This window comes from Agelaius tricolor, unplaced genomic scaffold (assembly GCF_023055355.1).
Source record: "Agelaius tricolor isolate 1412-34295 unplaced genomic scaffold, bAgeTri1.0.p SCAF_24, whole genome shotgun sequence".
Classification (NCBI taxonomy): Eukaryota; Metazoa; Chordata; class Aves; order Passeriformes; family Icteridae; genus Agelaius; species Agelaius tricolor.
In genome coordinates, this window is record NW_027269284.1 from 10938505 (window position 1) to 10957065 (window position 18561).

Genomic DNA, 18561 nt, shown 5'->3' on the forward strand with positions numbered 1-18561 from the left:
TAAAACAATTTCTCTTTATTCACAACTTGATCTTCGCCTTCATTTTACAAATAATCTGCTGTGCAAAATAGTTTATAAAATACTAAAAAAAAGCTTTTATTGTAAAAAAATAAAGTTTCTAGATATACAGTTACTTCGCACTATCACAAATATTGCCCAGTATTTAACATTTAAATTCAATGTCACAATACTCAGGTCTTGTAACCCAATGACCCTACTGGTAAGAAAGCCACTACTGAAACTCAGGTTCCCTAGGGATAGGTTAAGCATTTTCCTCCTGTCATATCTACACCATCACACAGCTCTGATCACCCATGACTGGAGCTGTATCCATATCATGAACTTAGACACTGGCCATCCTTTCCTCAATTATTAGGTAAAAAAATTCCAAGTTAAATGGTAAATTTAGTCGGCAGCAAATTTTAGTAAATCTTGGCAATAACACAGGAGCTACACAGTGCAGTCACAGAACAACAAAGGTCCCCAACAGTGCATTTAAACTTTGCTGAGAAGCAGTGTAAATAAAGGCAGCCTACATGTGGTTCTGGGAACGAGCACTCTGATTCCTGTCACTGTCCAAGCGACCTGGCCTAAAAACTCTCTGTGCTCTCTCTGTGCTGCAGTGCAATCGCAACCACGTTAGCAAGAAACGCCTCTGAGAAGTTTTGGTACAGTCAGCTGAGCCCTCATTGCTCCAATTCACTTTCATTTTGCAGGGTTTTCATGGCCAAGCCCCAGAGGGTCATGCTGGAGAAGAAGGGGCCCTCGTTACTCTTGTAGGCGGCAGAGGAGGCGCGGCTGCCCAGGGGCTCGGCGCAGGGCCCGTCCAGGCCGGGCACGGAGGGGCGGATCAGGGCAATGCCCTCGGCCTGCAGGGGCTCCTCTGCTGCAGACACATCCACCTCTGGGTAAGCGTATGCTGGGGGCGCTGCTGGGGCCTGCTGGGCCTGGCCTTTCAGCGCTTTGGCAGAATCCACGGCGAGTTTCTCTGGGTTTGCCGAGTCGTGGTGCTGGATCATGGATCGCAGTTTACAGTAAGAATCCGCCGAACTGTCGAATTCAGGGGAGTTTCCAGCGGGATTAACGGGAAATTTAACAGACACTGGTAACAACGTAACAGACATCTCTGGGCCAAAGGAGTCCGAGCTCTGGGACTTGTCAAGGTCGGGCGTTTCAATCCCCGGTGTGAGCTCCTCGGAGGCGCGGCAGTGCATCTTGCTGTGCCGCCGCAGCACGGCCGAGCGCGTGAAGCACTTGTTGCACGTCTCGCAGGTGTAGGGCTTCTCCCCCGTGTGCGTCCGCACGTGCCGGCGCAGGTCACCAGAGCCCGCAAAACACTTCCCTGCAAGGGACCAGGGACACGTTCAGATATTGCTCTCAGCACAAGGGAGTACACGTGTTTTAGTCTTGGCATTTCTGCTGCTCAGAGTGACCCCAAGATACGTACAAGTCTCTTTTCCCAGCCCTGCAGTTGAAGAAGGAGTAAGGATTCTTCATTTCTCTAGTTCTCAAGGTTGTTTATTATTTCTTATCTATGACATTCCTTCTCTGGCCTGCCAAGGTCTGTTCAGCAGGTCAGACAGAGGCACACTGACCACCCTCGGAGGCAGTGTTGTCTTTTATACTAAAAACTACATGTACAAATTATTTACAATAATTTCCTATCACCTATGTTAGACAGTTTGTCTCTACCCTAAACCAATCCAAAAGTGTCACCATCACAGCAGAAGATGGAGGCCAAGAAGAAGAAGAAGAAGAAGGAGAAAGGCTGGACACACCCAGATTCCTCCATCTTGCCTCCTGAACCCCCATTCTAAAAACCCCAAAATTCTACATTTTCACCCTGTGATAAATTCATTATCATTCTACTTAAACTTTCGTGGCTTGCAGAGCCTCATATAAAGTTGGTAATTTTTTCTATGGATCAAAATCAAAGGCACAGGTGGTCTTGGGCTCTGTGCCAAGGTCTCTGAGCCCCCTGGCAGGGTCTCGAGTCCTTCAGGGCAGTCAGAGGAATTTCCTGGGTTCTGACATTTTAATTACAGAAACTATCAAGCAATAAGGTATCATATGTCCCATCATTTATCTAGAACAGGTTCAAACAAGTTTCATATATTTTTACAATTCCACTAACTTGTTTCTTCTTCTTGATCTGATTTTCTAACTTTTCTAACTTGTGTTTCCCAATGAATGGTTTTAGTTTTTGTCTCCAGAGACAGGAATATCCATTAGAACTTGAAAGCTGTGAGTGCTCTCAGTTTGTCTCAATCTTAACAGAGAAAAAAAAAAAATTAAACTATCAATTTAATTTGTCTGGAAAAACAGTATACTGATAAGCTTCTAAATATATTTTTCCAGTGAGAGCTGCATCATAGAAAGAAATGGTTTGTTCATTACCAAGGAACTACTCTCAAACTGGTGACAAAGTTAGCTTTTCTGTTTACTTTAGTCTAACATAATGCAGCAGTCCTTTTTTACATTCTGGCCAGAGAATGTGTGAGAAGTGTAATTTTTTATTGCTGTAAACATTAGAACACAGAAAAATATTCAACTGTTGGTCTATCTTCAAAGCTACAGACTCAAATAAGCTCAATCATCATATTGCTAAGAAAAGAGTCTGAAGCTGAACCAAGGCAAAGTGTAGGACAACAAGCAGAAAAAGAGAGAATTAATTTCCAGAATTGCCACATGATTCAGACACTTCACATTCTTTAAAATAGTAGAAGTAAACTTGTGATTTTTATCTCATTTATTTTGCAAGGACCAACTAAAATGAACCATTTTAAATGACTGCCCAATACAACTGCAGTCTCAATTTTCAGCAGCATACTGTTCATTTTGCTGCACAGATTTCTCTTCAGAACAGCCATTAAACATAATGATAAGATTAAAAATTACTGGAGTAATAGATCTGGATGTTTTGCATAGTGTGAATGATTTCTTAATGCTTCACCAGATCCTCTTTGCGCAAATCAAAAATATTCAAAAGACCACTACAAGACAAAATGAAAACAAGTCTGTTAATGGCAGCAACACAACTGTTTTTACTTTTGTATCCTGTGTATCTATTTCCTCATTCTGATGCAAGGCCTCCTGATAATATTGGCTTTTTCTTGTGCCTTAAGACAGTGCAAATAAAACATACTGCAGCTGGATTTGAACATAGGAAGCTACCCTCCTCTGAAACTGATTCCTCAGAACATGAATGAAATTCTGTCAAAATAACACATAATGGCAAAAAAATACTGTGCAGGATGCTAAGTAACCTATGAGATCAAGATATACCTGATCAAAAGCCATTTTCAGACCTCCTGGCAGTATGGCCTATCTAACAGATTTTGAAAATTGGTGTTCTGAAATATTGATCACGTTTTGATTTTATTCCAGAGGCTGAAGCAAAGTAGCAAAAGGTTGTTATTATCAAACTCTGTGGGTGAATGGAGTTAAAATCAAATGGTATGCAATTGGAAGAAAAGACCCCATCAATAGCCAAATGATGTCAAACCTAACTTCCCATCAGAATGGACTATTCTGAAAATAAACCTATTTTGAAGCAGCTACTCTGAGCATGTCTGTAGCAAACAAGTTAGCAAACACACACAATGTTGATTCTTCTTACTTCCTTTCTCTAATTTTCAATTGAAATTCTCTTTTAAACTTACAAGAAATAGAGGAGTTTATTACATCAAATGAAAGACTTAGAAGCATGCAAGACAGAAAATTTTGTGACTGACTTTCACAACGTGGTATTTCAACTTTAAACAGTTTTGATTAATTGTTACTCTGCTGACAAAGAAACTTTTGCTCATCATTTGGAAAGCAAAGACAAAATCAAGCAATGCACAGTGAACCTTACCACAGGCTGAACAGCTGTATGGTCTCTCTCCAGTGTGCCTTATCCTGTGCTTGACCAATTTTCGTTGCATATTGAATGACTTCCCACATTCATCACAGGTGAATACTTTATCTGCTGTATGGGTCTTTTTGTGCTCCTTTAAATTACTGAAGTTGCTGAAACCTGGAAAAATATGACAGGCTCTGAGATTAAAATGATTCCTCACTTTTCAGTCAAAAAGCCTGAGACAGAAGCTTTGGTTCTTACACACCTCTGCCACAGATATCACACAGGTGAGGTTTTTCTCCAGAATGAATAATTATGTGACGCTGAACATCACCAGAAGCAGCAAATCTGTAAGACAACACAGAAACCCAATCAGTGTCTTTATAAAGCCCTTACTTCCCTAAACTATCATAGGGAAATTGGCTTGAATGAATGCCTGATGTTCTGAACACAGACTATGGCCTAAAATACAGATAAACTGATGCAATTAAGAAAACATTTTTAAACTGGCAATGTCCAATTAAATTTATGCTAGGAAAAAACCTCCAAAAATATTTTTACCATTAATGTTACTAATTCATTCTGCATTTTATGCAATTCCTGCATTAGTGTATTTTCGGTCACCTCTCAGCTAGCAGAATCATTTAATGTTTTGCTTAAATTTGCCGAATTTCCCATACTTCAGAATTCCATAAAACATAAAAGTATCACCAAATAATGACAAAAATGTGAGGGAAAGGTACAAACCCACATGATTTATTGTGACTCACACCATTCAAAATACACAAAAAAATACACAACACAATACATATAACACAACAAAATACACTCCATGCTATTCTTATCTTCATACCAATACACAAAAAATTTAGACCACAAGCTCTGGTGACACTGATTATCTTACAACAAGTCAATTGCAAACATTTATGTATTTTAATCCCATCAGCACACATTTAAACCAGCATCTTCTGAACAAAACTGAGCAGCATGCTGCCTTAGCTCTTGGCTTGTAGTTTATCATGAAGATCAGCAGAAAACATGAACAAATTCTTTCATGTTAAGTTTACTAAGATGAACAATTCTACTCACCTTTTGCCACAGATTTCACAAATGTATGGCTTCTCACCAGAATGTCGACGTAAATGTGTCTGGAGATTACCTGCCTGAAGGGAGAGCAATTTAAACATTTAAATATTTAAATTCAGCTTGCCTGTTGCTGTATACAGATAAAAAAAATAATGATGGGAACTATGAGCCTGGCTTTTTATTCCTACTTCTAAGGCAGTGAGGACTACAAAGCATGTATGAACTCAGGCACTCTTATCTAGTAAAGACAGACTACCATGTACTTCAAATTGTTTATGTATGCAATTATCCATTGACAAGAAGAGAAATAGGGAAAAAAAATAAAAACAAGAAGCCTGAAATCAAATGATAAGAAAAAAAAAAGACCTATAATTGAAAGCAGATCCAATTTGAAGATTATACTATCTAGAATGCAGTGAAAAAGAAAACTTACTAACTTACTAGCAATATGGTTCATCTCAGTCTCAATTTCCCTGTGCTACAAATAAAATATTGTTACACAAGGATGTCTGAATTCACCTACCAGGTGGTTAAAAAGAAAAGAATAGGGTGACCATTTTTCTATCCATAAAATACTCAGATGGTCCAAACCTGAAATTATTTACTCATACCAAAATAAAATAGAATAAGAACTACAGAAAAGAACAAATGGGACTACTGCTAACAGTTGTATTACATCTTTCCTCTCTCAGTCCTCTAAAAATCATGCTAGTCTAGCCAGCAAGCCAGACAATGACTAGATAAAATCTTCTTACTGAGTCCAACTTTTTAAAAAATGTTTTAAAGCCACTAGTCCTTGTCAATGGCTACTCCACTGAGTCCAGCTCTCAAAGCACAAGACACACCTTGTAGAAAAGCTGCAGATGTTCCATACATGGTGCACACTTCCACAGTCAGTTTTTAAACCTTTCTGATTGATAATTGCCTGGGTTTTATTTATCTAAGGAAACATCAAGTCCTTTACATCGGGAAAGAAAATTTGGGATGCAAAGATTATCATGTCCTCATCAGTCACAGAAAGATAATAAAAATTAGACCCAGACAAATTCCTTCTGACTCATTAGATAATAAATTACCTGTTATAATCTATCACTGTTATCAGACTGTATAATATCCCAGAACTCCAGTACTACAGACACACACACACACACACATACACACATACAGAGGACAGCATTGAATGGATCAGTGTGGGAACCCTGAAAGAGCTTTCTTTAATCCCTGTACACTTTTTCAAATGGTGTCACTGAACAATTGTTTTCTAAGGCAAAACTTTCTAATACTGAAATCTACTTGAAGAGAGGCATTAGATACTTATTTCTGGGGAAGAAGAAGATGAATCATGGAATAATTTTTGCTTTTCAAAGACAAGGGATTTTATGTCACAGTGCATTTTACAAAAACATACAGAAAAAGAGACAGAACCTTTACTTCTGTCCATGTCACAAACAAACCCTATCATGGGCATTTGAAAGTTATTCCAGATAAAGACAAAGGGTGAATTTGAAGTGCAACAGCTATTTCCCACAAGGCATATATAGTAAGAATAAAAACATTTTACAGAAAGCAGCAAGTAGATCCATTTCTTTATTACAAGTATATGTCCTTTCCTCCTAATGAGGGCAAAGCTTGTTACTATCTGTGCTAAGACAAAAAATGGTAAAAACATCAATAGCTTGTATTCTTTCTTAAGCTTTAAAGCTGGCACACAACCTTGGTTAAAACATCACATGCCATCCCAATGGGAAAAAACCTAAGGGGACTTCTGCTTGCATTTCAGTGCAAGAAAAAAAATGCTCAGAAGAATCCTCTAAATGGTTGCAGAGACCTCCTCCCAAATTTGGAGACCACAGAGATACACCAGACTTAGTCCTTTTGTAAATGGCAAGCTTTCAAAGTGAAGCACCTTATGCAGGTGGGCCCCCAAAAGAATCTCTGCAGGAGGAGGTGAAACACAATACCCTGGATCACCAGCCAGAGAGGGTTCACATCACAACAAGCTGTGTACAAGCAATATGGGAAGATGAAGGCTTGGAAGTAAAAAAAGGAATGTTTTCCTCAAAAAATCAAAGACTTTTATGGCTGTTTGCTCCCAACTATGAGTTCCCACATCAATTTCCCCTACTTCTTTCATTTTCTGCTCCACATTCCAACACACAGCCCATCAGCTTCATTCAGCAGGGGCAGACATCCCACCAGGCCTAACAGCTGTACTGTCTCAAAAGCACAGAACATGAAGGCTTAAATAAGAAAAGTGTTTCTATTTCTGTGCCTGCAGACAGAGAAGATAAAGGACAAGATTGGAGATGGTATTTTAAGCAAAAAGTAGATAATTATCCTTGCATCTTACTTTCTGGTGAGTGGAATCTTATTTGCAGGACTCAAAAGCAAGTCCCTCAGCAATGTGCAAGACCCCTTTCTGAGCAGAGAAAGAGCTGCAGCCCAGAGGCTCTATGCTGAATGTGTAGGGATTGTCCATGAACACGTGTCTGCCTGCCCCTTCAGGCAAGTCAGGTCACAGGGAGGGAAGGGAAGCTGTTTGGGAGGGTTTAATTAAAAGGCAGAAATTTCCAGCTTTGTCAGGAGTTTTGTTTGTTTCTGTAATTAAAGCATATTGCATGAGAAGTGTGTCATGCCTGTCAAACACTGTGTGACACTTCCCCCCTCTTCCCCCACTGTAGTAGTACAAAATACCACTCTATTTGCCAAAAGTACTTTTAATGGAATTTGAAATATCCCTGTTTTTCTTTTAATAACTAGAAGTTCAGCCATCAAAATGAATGAAAATGCTGCTCTTTGCCTAGAAATAACCATGCCCAGTTTTGCTGAAAATTGCCCAATAAGCATGATGAAACAGTATTGTTCACTGGATGCAGTCTTATAATCATATTTGGCAGCAAGGTGGAGGACACAAAGGCATCAGATTCATGGGTCAAACAAGGCCCATGGTGGGCTGTGAAACTGAAGCAAGAGCAGCACAACCAGTGGTGTGTGGGTAGGCAAAAAGCACATAGCTCTAATTCCTAAACCAGCACCCATAAGAAATGCCAAAGCTATTCAACAATAATTATGTAATCTCAGTATAAAAATATGCACCTGTTTATTGTCTGCTGTTCTTACATGTGCAGCTCTCAACCACGAAATCAGAAAGGAAATAGACCTTTTGGAAATGTGAGACAACTAGGCACCAAATTTGTAGAAATACAAATTAATTGTTGTATCCAGCATAGGAAGTAAACACTGGAGGGCAAATAAAGCAGCTAAAGCTTAGGGCCTGTATGTAAGTATGGAATTTCACAAGAAGTTTTTTCTAAATCATAGCTGAGTTTTGTCACTTCTGGCAGGTGGTGGTTTCTTTCTCACTGAAACAAACTGAGCCCACTTATATGGATTTAAATTCTTTTTATCTGACTCAAGTCTACTTAATAATTTATGCCATTTAGGAAGATGAAACTGTATTGTGAATACAACATTACATAAAACTTGAATCTGCACTTTTTTCAGACACTGTAAAAATGCTATTCACAACATACCTTTAAGCATAAAGCAAAAGAACAGTTTGGAAATTAATGTTCTTTGTATTTCAAATATAGCTGTGGCTCTGTATACTTAAACATTCATTTGAATGTAAAACACATATCACATCTACGGAGAGCAGACAGAATCAAAGACATCTAAAACATTCAACATCTTGTTTTCATATAAGACATTTTAATAATTTATTCCTAGAGTGAATTGTGTCTTTGAACAAAAAAAAATCTGATCTTAAACCCAAAACTTTTAGAATCAACACAGAGATGCATTTCAAGTGTAAGTACCAAAATATATAAAATATTCCCACCTGTGAGAAGTGTTTCCCACAAATGTTACATTCAAAAGGTTTCTCACCTAAAAGAAGAAACATAGCAATAATTCTAATAGTTGCAGTGGAACAGAAATGTTTAAAATTGGTATACTTCCTTTTAAAACACGTAATGTAATAGTAAAAAATATCCCCAAAAGGATACTTACCCATCTATTTAAGGGGAAATTCAAGAGGGAAACACAGCTTTTACCACTGAGTTTGTAAGCAGACTTGCTCAGAATTTATCTTTCAAAACAAGCAGAAGAGTTTTGATATGAATGGGTGCAGGTTTTAATCTTTTTAAAATACTTTTGATTCTAAATGAAAGGAGTATCATAACACCAGGAAAAACAGAATAGAAGACAAGGCCCAGCAACAACAGTGATGGGAAGGGGACTTTTTTTTTCACTTGCACAGAGACACATTCTTAAAAAGGAGGAATAAAGGGAAGCTAATTTGGAAGACTTGTGTTTCCTGATTTTAATGTCTACCATGTATCTCTGCTCAGCACATAGCCATTCAGTTCCAGAAAATATATATTTGCCTTCAAATTCTCATCCTATATAGAAGTACCTGAAGATTACCTAAGTATTTTGCTCCAAAATTCTGAATTTGTACTTGTAAAACTGTTGTCCTTGAATCTCTAAAAACAGATTAGCAACTTTAGTAAAAACTGATGCAGTCCACTTTAGCTTTCCAAAATAACTTGACTCTCAATCTAGAATGTGACTGTACAACACTTCAATTCTCTCATTAATTTAAGACAAATATGTTTTTGGAATAACTTTTTCTCCTCTATAGTATTTCATATAAGTGTTTTTCAATTTCCCCTGCTTAATTCCTGGTTTCCTAGTTTGTACACTGTTGATAAAATTATAGAATTCATCTTTTAGAATTTTAAAAACAAAAATGATTAAATTCCATTCATTCAATAGCAGTCACACTTATCATCATCTTTCATGAGTTTAACTGCACATTTAAAGGACATTTGTGCAGGGCAATAAAACTAGTGTAAATCCATATGATTTTGAAAACAGAATATTTCCAAAGGGAAAAAAGAGATCTTAAGCTATGTTTCATCTTGATCATGATTAAAAAAATCTGTACAAAGACTTTTATTTACTTCTTTAATTTTAATTTTCCTTACTTCATAGAAGACCTCTTGGCTTCTCTTCCATTAAGTATTCTTTACATCAATATTTTTCCTCCATCCTTGGAAATGTTACAAGCAACATCTACCACATCCAGGTGTGGGAATTCCATTTCCCTTTCCTCCTGCCAAATACAGATGAAGTTCTTCCAACATATTTTAGGATCAAGGACTAAATGCAATTCTCTTTAGATTTAAGACACAGAGTAAACATACAGTTATGTTGCTTCACAGATTGCAACCTTGCAGTTAGTCTGACAGCTTGAGGCTTTACCTACTTTGTCTGCTTAATGAAGAATGGAAATCTTGCAGTTTTAAGAGCTTTCTTTCAATTAAAGAAAAAAATTATGAAACCAGTAAATCAACTATAAAGTCACTCAACTCTAAAGAGCCCTGAGGCTTGATTTCATTACGATTTTAAACTTGCAAAACACTAAAAATTCTGATACTGACAACACAAATGTAAATGAAACCAACAGGAAGCCAGATGTGTAGCAACTGGGAAGGATTCTAAAAGCCATAAAAGCATCAAGATAATATGAAATGGAGGATAAAAAAAAACAATAGCAAGAAATTTTTGCAGAAATTACCTCGACAAAAAAGAAGTCACTGGAGACCAAAATAATAGTATCTGAACAGGAATCCATTCTGAGATGACTAGAGGGAGAGGGAAGGAACTGGAGGCTCAAAATTCTCCAAACAATTATTGTAGGCTGCATGCAGCCTCATTCTAACTGTACTGATGTACAAAGAATTGGAGGTTTTCCCCCCAAGATAAAGATAAAACAAACAGGGGTTTTTTGAAAAAGAAACATCAAATGACTTTTTGGGCAACAATTTTGCACCTGCATAGAATTCCAAACCACTGGGCTTATCAAGTAACTAATTGCTCCAATTGCTCAGGTACAGTGAGGCAATTAGCCTCATTGTACCTGAGGGTGTATTAGTGCAGCTAATAAGCTGAAGATTATTCTGCTCTGCCTATCACTGGTGAGACCATATCTGGATCCTTCAGAAAAGAAGGCACACAGGAAATCTGAAATCTTACTGCTGGCTACAGGCTTGGGAGGGCAGATGCAAGCAGGTTGTTCCTGGTACACAGTCTTAGGACAAGAGGCAACAGATGCAAGTTTGATCATGACAAATTCAATTAGATATATGAAAAGAATCTTTTACTCCACGAGGGTGGTCAGACACTGGGAGTGATTGTCTGGATAAGTTGTGGAACCTCTGTCTCAGGAGGTGTCCAAAATTTTCACTACACAAGGTCATGAAGAAAACAACCCGATCTAATTTGATGTGCCTTGAGCAGGAGACTGGAGCAGATTACCTCAGGAGACCCATGCCAATTTAAATTATTCTATGATTCTACAACTGTCAATAAATTCCAAACCAAAAACCTCATCTGAGAACACCAGGATTGTATCCTTCTTGTTCAACACCCTGCAAGAAGACAAAGTACACAATAGTGGGATACATGGCTGGATCAACAGCAATAGAGAAAAACTGGGGAAAAGTAGTAACTGAATACAATTTAGACAGTGCTTAATCCAGGGGACTTTACTTTTAACCCTTGGCCTGGCTTGTGCTTTCTACCTTCTGTTTCATCCTATCTTGTTCAACATTCTGCAAGAAGAGGTGAAGATAAAGTACACAACAGTGACCAAAGCAGTGTTGTGTCAGCTCCAGAGGAGAAAGGCATGAAGGCAGAAGTGGTGTTCCTGATGAGATCACAAAGGTGAGGAGCTGTACTCACTAAGGCAAGGAATGCTGAAGTTGCTTAAGCCAAACTCAGAATGAAAAGGTTGAGGATCAACAATGTATTGTATTACATGGCAGTGCTACTCTGTTCCTGCTGCATTCCATCCTGCCAAGAGTTCTTTCCATGGGCGCGAGTTTGTTTTGGGTTGCTCTTTTGAGATGTTCCCTGAAAATACATAAAATACCTCAACAAAACCACTGGATGTTTCTGGACAGGTATGGTCTATATGAGATAGACTTGCTTCCTTTTTTTCAGACAAGTCAATATAATAATAAAGAACAAATTACAACATTCAGTCAAAATCAACCAAAGTCAGTGCAGTAAGCTCTGTTCAGAGATTCCTTTAAATGTCCATGATAATAATACAAATAAAACAGTCAGACATGCCAGCACAATGACTGTAGAACACAGTTTGGCTGCCTTCACATAGAAAGCTCATCAATGCACCCATGCTAACCTGTTAATTCTTTAGTGTTCAGGGGCAGAGAATTTCACATGTGCTTTTTCTTGACAACCAGACCACCACAGCACTTGTGTTTAAAGAATTGTCATTTTTGGGTTAAAAACAGGTTTGTCACTGTGACATGTCCATTTCAGCTTCCTCCATCTCTTCAGCAAAGCTGTACTGGGAGGGCTTTCAGTGAGCCCTGTAAGACTTAAATGCCTGCTAACCCTTCTGCTTAGCTCTAGAAAATTAATGCTTTTGAATAAAGTGATAGCTAGCAACCTGCTATGCTTTCTGAAGTGGCAGAAGAATAGAAATGGCTTTTAGCATACACTTCTATTACTTAACTACCAGTGTACCTAACAGTAACTATACAGATGTGCCCTGTACCTTCTGCTACGGGTCTTTCCAATATCAACATCCTACTCACCATCCACTGCAATTTCCCAAACACTCTTTTTGCACTAGTTGGGTATTTTAAAAAAACTTGACATGAATAACAGGGAAATAACAGGGAATAATTCCCAAAAATAACAGAAGCAAACAGACATTTCTAGTCATATCCTTGCCTCAGTTTTTCCATCCTTTGATGTGCTTATTATTTGTTAAACTTAGGCTCTTACATTTTTGTCATCTTAGCACATCCATAGAAGAATGCTAATGCTTTATTAACTAGCATTCAAGTCTGGAATTTTTGAAAACTACTGGAAGAAGATGGTATTTGGAAAGCAGCTGAGAATTCCTGAACCCTGGGGTCTCTCTAGCACAAACTGACATGTTACTGCAGTTAGCTGGGACTTTTCTAGATGCTCTTGTCACCTATCTGATCATCTGTTTTCCTGAAAAATCTAGGATATTAAAATAGACCTGATGATACCAGGTCAAACCAGATAATAAGAATACAAGGCAAAAAGAGGATCTAGGTAAGAGACATATGCAACTCTTTCACAGGAGAACAAATTTTAGAAAAAGTCTTAGCAACATGAATATACAGAAGCAGTTAAAGCCAACAACTGAGAACTTCAGGAAGCTAATGCAAAATGTTCACATTTTCATGTTCTGGGAAGATTTTTCCATTAATAAAATAGAAAAAGAAACTTTTAATTCTAAGGATCAGTTGACAAAATAAATCAATGTCTGCTAAGAGAGTTTCATATTTAGTGTCAAAATACCAATACGTGATCATTTCCAAAATGATGTTTATTTGACAAGATTGAGAGAGATGCATTTGTATATTTAATACAAGGAAAAAGAAAGGCAAAAAATATTCAACAGCTTAACCAGGAGTAATATCATCTCAAGGAGTTTGAATCAATGGTGGTTCCTGCCTGGTCAAGGTAATTCTTAAAAACTCTTCTAAAGAAGCATATCTAATAATAGGACATGCTCATTAAATTGAACAGATAAATTAAATAATTTGCAGTTAAACCACGGCTTGTTTTTCACTAGAATAAAAAGATACTTAGAAATAAATCTATGTTAGGTTTAAAAATATAACCTGTGAGTTTTTAGAACAAGGTACATTAATTCAAAATTCCCATTTACTCTGCAGCCTGCAAGAGCCTTACTCTCTAAGTAAAGACAATTAAAGTTGTTATAAGGCACATTTCTACAAGTTAAAAAAATGACTACCAAGCCAAATCACTTGTATCTTACAATGAGTATATGACCAGAGAGAACAGACATATTCTAGTATATTTATAGTATCATTTATTTGTTTACACGTTTTGTTGTCATTTGGCTTAAACATCTGGGCCACCTGACAAACTGACTAGAAATGACTCATCTAAATGCAGGACAAAACCAAAATTTTCATTGAAATTTCATTTTCATCAAATGCACATGATATTCTTTGAAAAAGCACCCAAAACCCCAAATACATAGAAATCTTTTCTACAACTCCCAGGAAAACTCGGTATTACAGTTCTTTATTTCTGTAAGATTATCCATTAAAAAAAAAAACAACAAAATAAGCCACAGCCTTTTGAAAGCAGACCCTTAACCAGCATCTCTAAATCAAGAGACACTGCAAGATATTCTGTGTAACTGAAATATTTGGTCTGCAGACCAAGTAACTGATAACTGTACCTGTATGAGACCTTTTATGTAGCTCCAAATTGCTTGGATGTTTGAAAGCCTTCCCACATAATTCACAAGTATATTGTTTCTGTGACTGAAGAGTCTGTGATTGTCCTTCTTGTTCCAAAGGACCTTGAGATCTTTCCACTTCAACAGTTTCTTCAAAATTCTCTGAATTCACTAAATCTTCAGCTTCTTTTTCATCGGTAACTCTAACATCTGTTGTGTTCGTGGTACTTTCATTTACAGGTTCAATTACTTCTGTTGTTCTACTGTCATCTCTTTGGGGCTGCTCAGGGGGCTGCTCTGTTGATTTCTGAGATCTTAGGAAATTTAACTTTTTGAGGTGCACTGCCTTTTTCAGCCGCATCTGTCTGGTGGGCTGCATAACTGTGCTCTCTGCATTTTGGTCTGGAGCAGCTTCACTTGCAGACTGAACCAGGAAGTTTGATGGTAAATGCTCAGAGGTTTCCAGAATACACTCAGAGTGATTGACAGTGCAAGAATTACTCTCCACTGTGTTTATTTCCGTGGATGTGCTGTAAGAAAAGGATGGTTCTGCTCCTCTCTCGTGGTCAGAGCAAGCGTTTTGTTTGTAGAACTGTTTGCTGTAGAAGTTGCGCAGTTTATAGTAGTAGTTTGGTTGTTTAAATGGAAGCTCTGTGCAGTTGCCATCTAAGGAATCTTGTGGTGGTTTCTGTCCATCACCTGAAGGGGTGTGCAGATGAACAGGCTGTGAGTGGTGCTCAGCCAAGCCTTTGTTAGTCTGTCTGTCAGATGAGCACTCAGGCAATAGGTTTGTCCCATAGGCATCCCCAGCACAGCTGGTATCTGTACCCAAAGTGTTCTGCAGTGAAAACACACTATTGCATGGCATGCTGGCTGCCTGCTCCACAGCTGTGGAAGACTTTAAAAAGGTGTGGCAAATGTTCAGCACATTTTGCACTTGGAGGCACTGTGCAATGTCCAGCATAGCTTGTACATTGTCCTGACTAAGATCCAGGTGGGAGGTGTACATGAAGTCCAGGATCTGGCCTATGCCACCTACGTTTTTGATGTCCAAGTGAAACACATCATTCTTCTGGCCTGAAGAATTCTGGAAAAGGGTCCTGATAAAATAAGGGAAATATTCGAACACAAACACAAATAATTCCCAAACACTTCAATAAGAAAAACATACATACATCTCAAATAGGCTGCTTGGTATGAAACAAGTTTGTACTCTAAAGATTGCTGTGTTTTTGATGATGAATTTCTCAAAACTGCTCAATTATTTGTCTTATATATTAGTCCTACATTAGTGCACTTGAAGTATAAATCAAAGAAAATGATCCTTTATCTAATTTTAATTCTGTGTTTTTTAATGTTTTCAAATAACACCCTGTGCTTGTGGTTTCTTATCCACCATTCTTCACATATTAGGTGCAGTGGTGTATTTATGGACAATTTGCAGAACTGGTTGACTCAGAATGGTTTCTCTCCTTTCATCATGGCAGATAAAAGGACATAAATTTTCTAGCAAAATGGAGAAGATAGACCTCAAAGTCAGCTAAACTCTTCTCCTCTCAACTGAGCTTGTCCATTGAACTCCATCAGTAAACCTATCAAAGGTCTTACCACTAGTTCTTTCTCCACAAATACACAAGAGGATGGCAATATTAAACAAGAAGATGGCATTATTTTCAATTTATTTTCTCCTATCAAAAAAGGTACTTTTTTTACTGGTACTGGATAAGAACCAAGTAAAAGGATAATGAAGAGTACAGGTACATAGTCCTAAAACAGCAGTACAACCAATACCTACTGAATTGTCACTGAATCCTTAAAATGCATGAATTTGCAACAGTTCTTACTGCTTGATGTAAAGTATTCTCAGCATCAGAGATGTAGTTCTTCACATGCACAAGCAGTCCTAGATTAAGTGGGTTCATACTTTCTCTCAGTCAAAAACCTTATACCAATTAAAATCCTGATACTCCCAACAGTAAACAATGACATATAAATGAGGTCAGGTCACTCATATGTAGTTGCTTTGCTACACTAAAAAATGCCCCAAACTTAATGAGATTTAGCCCACTCTTTGTGGGCTAAATCTCAGATTTGGGTTTGTTTAAAGGAGGGCATGATACCAATGAGCTCTAAATCTTAACAGAATGTAAGTCTATGCTGAAACTTTGGAAATGCAGGGGATACTCTGAAGCCAGTGCCCACATTCAAATCTTTTCATAAATCTAGACCGTCCTATCTAAATCAAAACTGGACAGATCTGGGTTGAGAGCCTAAATTAATTAGCCACTTATATCCTATTGAATTTTAATAGGAGCTGAGTTCTTAGTTCTTTTTAGCTACTTTAAAAATTTAGTCTTTGAGCATAATTGCACTTCATCAGCACCACAGCACTAGAGGAGAAAAAGGAACCTCTTATCTTTTTTCTCTGGTCATAACATAAAAGTAGGTTTCTTACAAATGAATTAGCAGTCAAGCTTTAGAGATGTTTCAAAAAACAAGTTCTAAAGACAGCCAGATCTAACAGCTTACTCATAACTAATATAAAACACTAAGCTGGGAGATCCAGCACCCTCCAAAATTTGGAGGCACAATTGAGGGCAGTACAGAAGAGTAAGAAAGCAGTGATGTGGTGCAATGGGCCATCTGTATACTTTAAAACACAGTTGCTGTCTCTGAGAATCTGAGTAAGCAGAGATTCACCAATAACTTATATAGTCACATTTTATTTAGAAAATGATTGATGAAACAAGTCCCATTATTTGGAAAGGGATAATGTTGTATAAATTCTATCCCTTATCTGGCTCTGTTCATATACTCTACTATGTTCCTTGTAAGCAGTTATCTTTTTCTGGAGAAATACTGAATGCAGGTCCATGCCAGAATCTATTATATGAAGCACTATAAGCAAGTAAGTCAAGAAGAGCATACTGTGAATACTTGACACAGCTTTATCTCTAGACAAACAATTTCCCTTTTCTCCTTATACTCCCAAGAGTTCCTGCGACCAACAGAAATAAATACCCTTCTCAGAGAAAACCTCAGCCAACAGCATTTAGCTAACTTTTTAAAGAGAAGAATTTTCTATCACATACCTGAAATATTGACTGAAAGCAGCTAACACATTCTTGTGGGCTTTGAAGCAGACACCCTTCACCACCAGCATGCAGTCACAGAGAAGCCCCTGAATGCGCTGTTCATGTAGCTGCTGCAGAAGATGACAGCTATGGCTAGCAACAGTATCCATGCTAGAAAACCACCTAAATTACCTATAATGATATAAAATGCTAAGGTGAATATTAAATTGCAAAAGTAATTTAAAATATTAAGAACATTTGTACAATTTATTTTAGCTTTCAAAGGAAGCAGACTTCAGCTTAGACCTGCAATTTGATCACTAATGCCATTTTTCTGGCTGGAGTCACAGTATTGCTCACCAACAGATACACAGCCATACACATCTGAAATACTGATTTTAACAGAGATTTGCTTACAACAAAGAGCATCTGCAAAAATCTAATGGTGCTGCCAATAAACTGGACTCCATAACCACAAAAACAATGCACCCTAATTTAGACAACTCCCACAATAATTAGATTCTAATGCAAAAGACACATTGCATGTACAAAATCAGTAGCATTTGTAGAGGAAAACCTCAGTTTCTTCATCCTCTAAACTCCAAAGGGAGAACATAGTATTAGTATTATTTCAGGCATTTGTTGCTGTTCTAGCTACAGACATTTCCACCATGGATCTGATTAATTAGACATATTAGCATAGTATTGTTTTCAATACAATGTAATATCTAAATGAAAAAAATCCCCTCTTAACAGGCTGAAAAGACAAGTCACATTCCAACACAACACATTTACATTGAATTCTATACTTCCTTTTTTTTTTCCCCTACCAAGGATGTAATGCTTCCCCTGGGCACTCGTAAACATGACAATTCCAACTATTAGGACAATCAGAATTTTTAGTCTTCTAACGAGGAATGATGGAGGAAAACCTTCCTATTCTAAGGAATGAAGCAGGAAAACCACCTTCTGTTAAGCATGCCCAGACAGTGGTCGCCCCATTCTCAAATCTCACGAATGATAAGGATTCCACATTAACTTATCCTGGTTTGCTCTGTGATTCCCTGTCTCTGACTGTATTACGTGGGTGGGGGCTATTATATTGTGCTTTTTCTCTATGAATGCTTATCATGTTTTGACCAGGCTTTAAAATAAAGAAAGCACATCAATTTGCTTTCCCTGTGAACATCTCCCATCACGGCATCCTGCAATTACTGTGACAGTGAAGTGCCTCTCATCCATCAGGTGCGTGTGTCCCCACAGAGCCGGCG

The 18561-nt window shown here is 37.8% G+C and overlaps 1 protein-coding gene across 1 annotated transcript in view; it reads right to left on the reverse strand.

The window, feature by feature from the left end:
• The window catches only part of ZBTB49 (zinc finger and BTB domain containing 49), an 18982-nt gene continuing 421 nt past the window's right edge, over positions 1-18561 (reverse strand). The window contains exons 2-8 of the mRNA XM_071447204.1: positions 17309-17482; positions 14217-15316; positions 8769-8815; positions 4931-5004; positions 4107-4189; positions 3857-4018; positions 1-1342 (exon numbers count right to left, since the gene is read on the reverse strand). Coding sequence (XP_071303305.1) covers positions 687-1342; positions 3857-4018; positions 4107-4189; positions 4931-5004; positions 8769-8815; positions 14217-15316; positions 17309-17460 — 2274 coding nt within the window. The 5' untranslated portion in view covers positions 17461-17482 and the 3' untranslated portion in view covers positions 1-686. The remainder of the gene's footprint in view (positions 1343-3856; positions 4019-4106; positions 4190-4930; positions 5005-8768; positions 8816-14216; positions 15317-17308; positions 17483-18561) is intronic.